Source organism: Salvelinus alpinus, chromosome 11 (genome assembly GCF_045679555.1).
Source record: "Salvelinus alpinus chromosome 11, SLU_Salpinus.1, whole genome shotgun sequence".
Classification (NCBI taxonomy): Eukaryota; Metazoa; Chordata; class Actinopteri; order Salmoniformes; family Salmonidae; genus Salvelinus; species Salvelinus alpinus.
Window position 1 is genome coordinate 63,433,253 of NC_092096.1, and position 10,589 is coordinate 63,443,841.

At 40.2% G+C, this 10,589-nt stretch overlaps 1 protein-coding gene across 1 annotated transcript; it reads left to right on the top strand.

Annotated features, from left to right (window-relative positions):
* The first annotated feature begins 7,089 nt into the window (after window positions 1-7,089).
* Window positions 7,090-9,457, top strand: LOC139533357 (putative C-type lectin domain family 20 member A). The gene is made up of 3 exons (XM_071331402.1): window positions 7,090-7,405; window positions 7,605-8,188; window positions 9,022-9,457. The coding sequence occupies exons 1-2, from the start codon at window positions 7,090-7,092 to the stop codon at window positions 8,024-8,026; spliced, it is 738 nt and encodes a 245-aa protein (XP_071187503.1). The 3' UTR covers window positions 8,027-8,188; window positions 9,022-9,457.
* The last annotated feature ends 1,132 nt before the right edge of the window (window positions 9,458-10,589 follow it).

Genomic DNA, 10,589 nt, shown 5'->3' on the forward strand with positions numbered 1-10,589 from the left:
AAAGAAAACAGAATATTAGATGAAGAGAACCTGAGTGAACAAATAACACAACAATTACATACTTATTTAATTTATTTCATAACAAAGATATGTAACACCCAATGTTCATGTGTTAAAAAGTAAACTCAGCGACATTTGTTGGTTTTCAATCATGAACTGGTCGTTTCAAGTCCTGCCACAACATCTCAAATGGGATCATTAGGTCTGGATTTTAACTAGTTCATTCCAATACTTCAAATGTGTTGCTTTTTAACCATTTTCATGTAGACTTGATTGTGTGTTTTGGATCAATGTCTGGATGATCACCAGAGTCTGGATGATCCTCCATGTGCTTCCAAGTGCATTTTGGCTAACTTTAGTCAACTTTTTGGACTAGATGGGTCACATTATGTCTGATGAAAACCAAACACTGCATTCTACAGTAAAAACATCATACTAACAGTCAAGCATGGTGGTGGTAGTGTGATGGTTTGAGGATGCTTTGCTGAGTTAAAGCAGTTCTGCATGGAAGAGTGGGCCACAATTCCTCCACAGCAATGTGAGAGACTGATCAACAACTACAGGAAGCGTTTGGTTGCAGTCATTAGAGCTAAAGGTGGAACAACCAGTTATTGAGTGTAAAGGGGACAATTACTTTTTCACACAGGGGAATTGGGTGTTAAATAACATTGTTAATTAAATAGATAAGTATAAATATGTTTTGTTATTTGTAAACTCAGGGTCACTTTGTCTAATATTAGGTTTTGGTTGAAGATCTAATAACATTCAGTATTACATTTTGCAAAAATAGAGAAAATCAGAAAGGGGACAAATACTTTTTCACAGCACTGTAAGTATCAATGTGTTTATCTAATTGGAATGTAACTTTCTTTAATTGAACATGTATTTAGACCATAGTTTATATACTGCATAGTAAATGCAGTCTCAGCATGTTTTTAATTGGTTAATGAAGATGTCTTTTCTGATGATCAAATAAATACTTGTTGCAGATTGACAGTGTAGGTCTAGAGTTGTGATTCTTCAAGTTTTAACTTAATATTATTTTCATGTTTATTTGACACATTTTACCTTAATGATAAAGACAGCTAGACATAATGTGTAATCAAGTCCTCTCTTCAGGACTCTGGTACACTGGTACCAGTTAGAACCATGTCCTGCTGGACAGAGCTTTAGTTACGTTTTACATAACTTCCTCAAACCAGACAGAGGGGAACTTTACCACATCAAGCCAGACCCAGGATATTTCCTGGAACACACAATGATGTGACATCAGTAACTAACCTGGTCTCAGATCTGTTTGTGGCCTCTTGACAACTCATGTGTGTTGTGGTTCTGTGTGGCTCAGTTTGTAGAACATGGTGCTTTCAATGCCAGGATTGTTAGTTTGTTTCCCCTGAGGACGTCAATGTGGAAAATGTATGCTTGACCACTGTCACTTTTGGATAAAAGTTAAACAATGGAAATATTCTATTTTATACTTTAGTCTATAATAGTCTGAACAAAAATATAATATTTCACTGATTTTACTCAGTTACAGTTCATATGAGGAAATCAGTCAATTGAAATAAATAAGTTAAGCCCTAGTCAATGAATTTCACATGATCGGGAAAACAAAACTGCACATTTTAGAGTGGCCTTTTATTGTCCCCAGCACAAGGTGGACCTGTCACCTTGGCCTATCAGATCATAATGAATTAAATGACTTGGACAGGGGGGAGTTGATCCTACATTCAGAAAAAACATTACACAAGGGTTGTTCGGCTGTCTCCATAGGAGAACCCTTTGAAGAACACTTCCTGGTTCCAGGTAAATCACTTTTTGCCCTGGTAGAACCATTTTGGGTTCCATGTAGAACCCTCTGTGGAAAAGGCTTTATATGAGAGAGTAATGACAGAGGAGAGAGAGGGCAGAGAACTCAGTAACAGAGGAGAGAGAGGGCAGAGAACTAAGTGACAGAGGAGAGAGAGTGTGCAGAGAACTCAGTGACAGAGGAGAGAGTGGGCAGAGAACTCAGTGACAGAGGAGAGAGAGTGTGCAGAGAACTCAGTGACAGAGGAGAGAGAGTGTGCAGAGAACTCAGTGACAGAGGAGAGAGTGGGCAGAGAACTCAGTGACAGAGGAGAGAGAGTGTGCAGAGAACTCAGTGACAGAGGAGAGAGTGGGCAGAGAACTCAGTGACAGAGGAGAGAGTGGGCAGAGAACTCAGTGACAGAGGAGAGAGAGTGGGCAGAGAACTCAGTGACAGAGGAGAGAGAGTGGGCAGAGAACTCAGTGACAGAGGAGAGAGTGTGCAGAGAACTCAGTGACAGAGGAGAGAGAGTGGGCATAGAACTCAGTGACAGAGGAGAGAGAGTGGGCAGATAACTCAGTGACAGAGGAGAGAGAGTTGGCAGAGAACTCAGTGACAGAGGAGAGAGAGTTGGCAGAGAACTCAGTGACAGAGGAGAGAGAGTGGGCAGAGAACTCAGTGACAGAGGAGAGAGAGGGGGCAGAGAACTCAGTGACAGAGGAGAGAGAGTGGGCAGGGAACTCAGTGACAGAGGAGAGAGAGTGGGCAGAGAAATCAGTGACAGAGGAGAGAGAGAGGGCAGAGAACTCAGTGACATAGGAGAGAGAGGGGGCAGAGAACTCAGTGACAGAGGAGAGAGAGTGGGAAGAGAACACAGTGACAGAGGAGAGAGAGTGGGCAGAGAACTCAGTGACAGAGGAGAGAGAGTGGGCAGAGAACTCAGTGACAGAGGAGAGAGAGGGGGCAGAGAACTCAGTGACAGAGGAGAGAGAGTGGGCAGAGAACTCAGTGACAGAGGAGAGAGAGGGCAGAGAACTCAGTGACAGAGGAGAGAGAGTGGGCAGAGAACACACAACCGCATTCATTCGCTGCAAAGGTAGCGATCGCAAAAAAACAGCAAAAGATATAAAATTTATCACTAACCTTGATCAACTTCATCAGATGACAGTCCTATAACATCAGGTTATACAATACACTTATGTTTTGTTCGAAAATGTGCATATTTTGAGCTGAAAACCGTGGTTATACATTGTGAATATGTAGCATCGATTCACCAGAATCTCCGGAGATATTTTGGACAGTCACATAATCTAATCAAAGAACTCATCATAAACTTTACTAAAAAATACATGTTGGACAGCAAATGAAAGATACACTAGTTCTTAATGCAATCGCCATGTTAGATTTTTAAAAATAACTTTACCATAACAAACAGCTTACGTTATAGCGAGACAGCGCCCGCAAAAAGGAAGGAAAATACGACTAAACATTTTCCACAGAAATACGAAATAACATCATAAATGGTTCTTACTTTTGCTGAGCTTCCATCAGAATCTTGTACAAGGAGTCCTTTGTCCAGAATAAATCGTTGTTTGGTTTTAGAATGTCCTCTTCTCCTGTCGAATTAGCAACATTAGCTAGCCAAGTGGTGCGAAGATGTCCATCTTCACCTAACGCAGAGAACGGAAAACTCCAAAACTCCCGATAAACGTTGAATAATCTGAGAAAACTATATTGAAAAAACATACTTTACGATGATATTATCACATGTATCAAATAAAATCAAAGCCGGAGATATTAGCCGTCTATACCGAACGCTTTTCAGAAGCCAATGCTGATGTCCTTCCCGTGCCTTGGTAGACAAAGGAAATAGTGGTCACGTCATTCCAAGAGCTCTTGTTCAACCTCAGATCAAGCTAGACACCCCATTCCACCTCCCACTGCCTGTTAACATCTAGTGGAAGGCGTATGAAGTGCATGTATATCCATAGATTTCAAGCAAATGAATAGGAAGGCCCTGGAGCAGAGCCTTGATTTCAGATTTTTCAATTCCTGTCAGGAAGTTTGCTGCAAAATGAGTTCTGTTTTACTCACAGATATAATTCAAACGGTTTTAGAAACTTGAGAGTGTTTTCTATCCAATAGTAATAATAATATGCATATTGTACGATCTAGAATAGAGTACGAGGCAGTTTAATTTGGGCACGATTTTTTTACAAAGTGAAAACAGCGCCCCCATATTGACAAGAAGTTTTAATGTAGGGCTTTATTCCTTTTTACCAAAGCAAAACAAAAATAACCACCTTGAGAACATATATATTTATACCCAGGTGCTATTGGTTAATCTCATTTTCAGGGAGTGAGAGCTGAGACCAGGGCAGCTGGGTTACTGCCTGTCTCTGTGGTGTACCTCCAGCCCTCTTCTAGTGAAGTGGCTTTACCTGAGAGTGTCACTCTCAATTCAGGCCTCACTGACCTGAACTATACTTGAAACCACACAAACCTTCATTTTTGGACGTGTGGAGTTGGGTCCTTTTCTGAGCAATGAGACAATTTCTGGGCAATATGTCTGTCTAGAGGACTGGGTTATCTCCTCTGGATCAAGAGCATCATCACATGCAAATATTCTGTACCGCCTCTCTAGCTGTTTCCTTCTCTGGTTCTGTCCAACCCCTTATCCAGTGGGATGAATGTCACGTCACAGTTGTTTTTATATATAAATAACACATTCAAAGAAATTAGGAACAGTGTAAGGTTTATAGGACAAATCCGGAGAGACGCGGAGAGAGAGAGAGTTACCTTCAAACAACAGGTAGGGCCATTTTGGATTGCATGATCATGTTGGAAATCTAGCAACTATATTGTCGTGAAATGTATTTAAATATAAATATTTTAAAAGTTGGTGCCAATTTTAGATGAAATGGTACATTTCCAAAATTCTTTGAACACAAACTCAAATTGTGGGAATCCTGTTCAGGGGAACCTGTTTCTTGACTTTAATTTAACACTTTACTTATTCCCCATTTAAAGGTTCCAGTGTAGAATAATCAACCATGTGTTCTAACCCTTGTTGGCTCTCTGGAGACGTTATGTTGAGGTTTTTCACCAAAACCTATTTCCAATACTTTAGAAACCTAACCTAACAATCCCTGATTGTTCCTGTCTCTGAACAGGTGATAACCCTCTATGTGGGGAGCATTATCTTCACGTGTCCTGTCACATCATATTAGTACAGAAGGAGAAAGACAGTTTGCATTGGTAAAGTGTTGCAACCTTGAAGTGCATTCATTTTAATCATATATCCTTTGAATTTCACAGTGATGGAAACGTTGTTGTATCTCACCCTGCTAATCTCAGGTCAGTTTACTGTGTGTGTGTCCCAGCAAACATGCCCACATTGGGCCGATACGTTCTTGCTAATCGGCTCCATATTACCCCCAAGACATTGTCCAAGTGTGTCCCAGTGTATGCCAGTGTGTCCCAGTGTGTCCCAGTGTGTCCCAGTGTGTCCCAGTGTGTCCCAGTGTGTCCCAGTGTGTCCCAGTGTGTCCCAGTGTATCCCAGTGTATCCCAGTGTATCCCAGTGTGGCCCAGTGTGTCCCAGTGTGTCCCAGTGTGTCCCAGTGTGTCCCAGTGTGGACAGCTCATATCTGTTGAGGACAGCCTTCACTGTTCCTGAAATAAGCTGACACTTTGGATCAGCTGTCCGTATTGGGTCCATTTGGTCACCAAAATTATTATATGTATTGTCACCGTGTGTATTGACCACCTTATAGTAATTTTTCAGTTATATCTCTTATGTATAGGAATTTATGTATAAACCATTTATTTAGCAGAAGTTAAATACAATATTGCTAAAGTCATTAACAAATTGTAACATTTATGAGCCCTAATTTCTGTGAGGTGTTTTCACATATGGTCCTGTTTAAATAACTGATCTCAGTCCTGTTTAAAATAACTGATCTCAGTCCTGTTTAAAATAACTGATCTCAGTCCTATTTAAAATAACTGATCTCAGTCCTGTTTAAAAGAACTGATCTCAGTCCTGTTTAAAAGAACTGATCTCAGTCCTGTTTAAAAGAACTGATCTCAGTCCTGTTTAAAATAACTGATCTCAGTCCTGTTTAAAATAACTGATCTCAGTCCTGTTTAAAATAACTGATCTCAGTCCTGTTTAAAATAACTGATCTCAGTCCTGTTTAAAATAACTGATCTCAGTCCTGTTTAAAATAACTGATCTCAGTCCTGTTTAAAGTAACTGATCTCAGTCCTGTTTAAAATAACTGATCTCAGTCCTGTTTAAAATAACTGATCTCAGTCCTGTTTAAAGTGAACTGTGGTATTAAGAGAAACATAACTCTGTTCTCTTTGTATTCACTCTGCCTCTGGCTTTGAATGAGGACTCAACTCTTTGCTAGTTCACGTCACCTATTTTGTGGACAGAGTCCTCTTTGCTTCACACTTCTATGTTTAGAAAGGATTCAAGATCTTTTTCCAACATTCACTCAATGCACCCTGGGATTTTACAAAGTGCAGGACAAGACATTCAATCAGAATGTGTTATCGGACAGCTAGATAAACCTACTTACATTTTGGAAGATAATAGATAAAGACAATAATTATAATCAGAAGATACTATTAACATGTACTGTACATTTCATTGCTGACAGAAATAATAGCAATAGAACAACTGCAGAATAACCGCAGAATAAATAATGATTTATTTGAAAATTGTACACCCAAGGAAGTCTACCGCCCCTCAAAGATCCCTCACCAACCCAACGAAGGCCCAATGAACACCCACGCAGGAAAAGTGTGGTCGTGTGTGTGTGTGTGTGTGTGTGTGTGTGTGTGTGTGTGTGTGTGTGTGTGTGTGTGTGTGTGTGTGTGTGTGAATGTACAGTACATGTTAATAGTATCTTCTGATTATAATTATTGTCTTTATCTATTATCTTCCAAAATGTAAGTAGGTTTATCTAGCTGTCCGATAACACATTCTGATTGAATGTCTTGTCCTGCACTTTGTAAAATCCCAGGGTGCATTGAGTGAATGTTGGAAAAAGATCTTGAATCCTTTCTAAACATAGAAGTGTGAAGCAAAGAGGACTCTGTCCACAAAATAGGTGACGTGAACTAGCAAAGAGTTGAGTCCTGTACTGTATGTTAACAGATCCATAGAGAGTGTGGTTGGGTTGAGAAGTTGCTGGAAGAAATGTACCTCCATTAATCATTTTTCTGTTATAACAGGGTTCTACACACCTTCCTCGTGCCTTCATCAGTATCACCTCATTACCAACAATATGAACTGGACTGATGCCCAGAGATACTGCAGAGAGAAATACACTGATCTGGCTACAGTAGATGACATGGAGGACCTGAACAGGCTGATTACCAATGTCAGTGTTTATGATTATTTCTGGATCGGAATGAAGAAGGGAGACTCCATGAAGTGGCACTGGTCTCTGGCAGACAGACGTTTCTACAGAAAGGGGGAGACTGAGTTCAGAAACTGGGACACTGGGACACCCCAAAATGGTAACTGTGCTTTAATGAGTACAGCTGGTCTGTGGAACAACACCTCCTGTGATGACCAGCATCACTTCATCTGTTATGATGGTGAGTGTTTACATACTAATGATGAAGCCTTTTCTAAGTGCTGGAGCTGCCATTGAGTTGAAACATAGACTCATGATAACTTTAAGTTGTTAATCAGTTATTGATCTGTTATCAAATCAATGACAACATGTACTATAGATGATCAGTAGATGATGTTTCACTGGATATTTGTATTGATTATTACATTTGACTTTTGCAGGAAAACAAGACACCAACCTAACATACGTCTTAATTCAGGAGAACAAGACCTGGATATATGCTCAGAGTTACTGCAGACAGCATCACACAGACCTGGTCAGTGTGAGGAACCAGACTGAGAACACAGAGATAGAGCAGAAGATATCACTGAGGGGACTTCCTGTGTGGATCGGTCTGTTTCAAGACTCCTGGATATGGTCAGACCAGAGTGACTCCTCATTCAGAAACTGGACATTAGGATATCCTGATGCTTCAGGACAGAACTGTGTTGCATTGTTTTTTGAATCAGTTAATTTTGCTAAATGGATAAATCATCCCTGTGACCATCAACATCATTTCTTCTGCTATACTGGTAAATTACAATTTTCTCCACCTGATCTACATGATACTATGATGACAGGAGAACTAATGTTGCCCCCATGATTCACTACTGTCGTTGTGGGATTGTATTCTCTTGTAGGCCCAGCTGTGGAGACCCCTGAGAAACCCCAACTGAAGAGACAGGTGGTGAGAATGAAAGTGACCCCAAAGGATCAAAATCTGAACTTCAGTGATTCTGCTGTTCAGGACGCCATCTTACAAGAGGTGAGTTTCACCCTGTTCATGAAGAACCAACTCAGTAATGATACCAACTGTACAGACCTCTTGTCTGGTCTGGGTCCTAGTCTGTTGTGGATGACCTCCTCTCTCGTCTGGGTCCTAGTCTGTTGTGGATGACCTCCTCTCTGGTCTGGGTCCTAGTCTGTTGTGGATGTCCTCCTCTCTGGTCTGGGTCGTAGTCTGTTGTGGATGGCCTCCTCTCTGGTCTGGGTCCTAGTCTGTTTGTGGACAACCTTCTACCTGGTCTGGGTCCAAGTCTGTTGTGGATGTCCTCCTCTCTGGTCTGGGTCCTAGTCTGTTTGTGGACGACCTTCTACCCTGGCTGTGACCCCGCTCTCAAAGGGTGTCTCAGGGAGAGTGGGATATCCAAAAACACATTTCCAATACACATGTGTATTAAAACACTCTTGTACATGTGTAAAATAGGTCAAATATAAGCCTCGTCTCCTCATAGAGACAAAGGTTTGAAGTGAAGAACGTCTCAGTACAGCAGGAAGGAATGGTAGTTGTAGATCTTCAGAATGACTAATACAGAGTGAAATATTCAAATCAAATCTCATTTTTCACAAACACATGGTTAGCAGATGTTATTGTGAGTGTGTGAAATGCTTGTGCTTCTAGTTCTGACAGTGCAACGATATCTAACAACTAATCTAACAATTCCACAACAACTACCTAATACACACAAATCTAATTAAAGGGATGGAATAAGAATATGTACATATTAATATATGGATGGGCCATGACCGACCGGTATAGACAAGATGCAATAGATGGTATAAAAGTGTGGGTCTCTGTGTGTCTTTGTGTTTCTCCAGATAAGGAACAAGCTGAAGGAGCAGGGGTTACCTGCAGACATCAAAGTGACATGGAAAAAGCAGCCTGATGGGAAGGTCTTCCACAAGGAGGAAGAGGGGTCTCCCAAGAAAGAAGAGGAGGAGAAGAAGATGAAGAAGAGGATGACAAAGAGAGAACTCTAGTTATGTAAAATGTTCTCCTTACATTTCTATTTTTATTTAGATTAATTATCTGTACTGGGATGTATTTTCTCACCCTAATTAAATGTGTTTTATTAAGTAAATTGTTTAATTATAAACATGAATATTGTTTTATCATGACATGTTTTTCTTGATAATATTCTTGACTTGGTTGTTTTATAACAGGGTGTGTTCTCAAGATAGACTTTTCACACATCATGTCTGTAAATGAGTTATCTGTAGTTATGTTGATATACAGTGCTGTGAAAAAGTATTTGCCTCCATTCTAATTTTCTCAACTTTTACATATTTTTGATGCTGAATGTTATCTGATCTTCAAAGAAAACAGAATATTAGATGAAGAGAACCTGAGTGAACAAATAACACAACAATTACATACTTATTTAATTTATTTCATAACAAAGTTATGTAACACCCAATGTTCACGTGTTAAAAAGTAAACTCTGTGACATTTGTGGGTTTTCAAGCATGAACTGGTTGTTTCAAGTCCAGCCACAACATCTCAAATGGGATCATTAGGTCTGGATTTTGACTAGGTCATTCCAATACTTCAAATGTGTTGCTTTTTAACCATTTTCATGTAGACTTGATTGTGTGTTTTGGATCAATGTCTTGCTGCATGACCAACCTGCGTTTCAGCATCAGCTCACAGACGGATGGCCTGACATTCTCCTGTAGAATTCTCTGATACAGAGCAGAATTCATGGTTTCTTCTATAAAGGCAAGTCGTCCAGGTCCTGAGGCAGCAAAGCATCCTCAAACCATCACACTACCACCACCATGCTTGACCGTTGGTAGAGGGTTTTTACTGTGGAATGCAGTGTTTGGTTTTCACCAGGCATAATGGGATCCATGTCGTTCAAAAAGTTTTGACTCACTTTTGACTCATCTGTCGATAAAATATTATTCTGAGAGTCTGGATGATCATCCATGTGCTTCCAGGTGCATTTTGGCTAACTTTAGTCAACTGTTTGGACTAGATGGGTCCCATTAGGTCTGATGAAAACCAAACACTGCATTCCAGAGTAAAAACATCATACTAACAGTCAAGCATGGTGGTGGTAGTGTGATGGTTTGGGGATGCTTGCTGAGTTAAAGCAGTTCTGCATGGAAGAGTGGGCCACAATTCCTCCACAGCAATGTGAGAGACTGATCAACAACTACAGGAAGCGTTTGGTTGCAGTCATTAGAGCTAAAGGTGGAACAACCAGTTATTGAGTGTAAAGGGGGCAATTACTTTTTCACACAGGGGATTTGGGTGATGCATAACTTTGTTAATTAAATAGATAAAATAAGTATAAATATGTTTTGTTATTTTTAAATTCAGGTTCACTTTGTCTAATATTAGGTTTTGGTTGAAGATCTAATAATATTCAGTATTACATTTG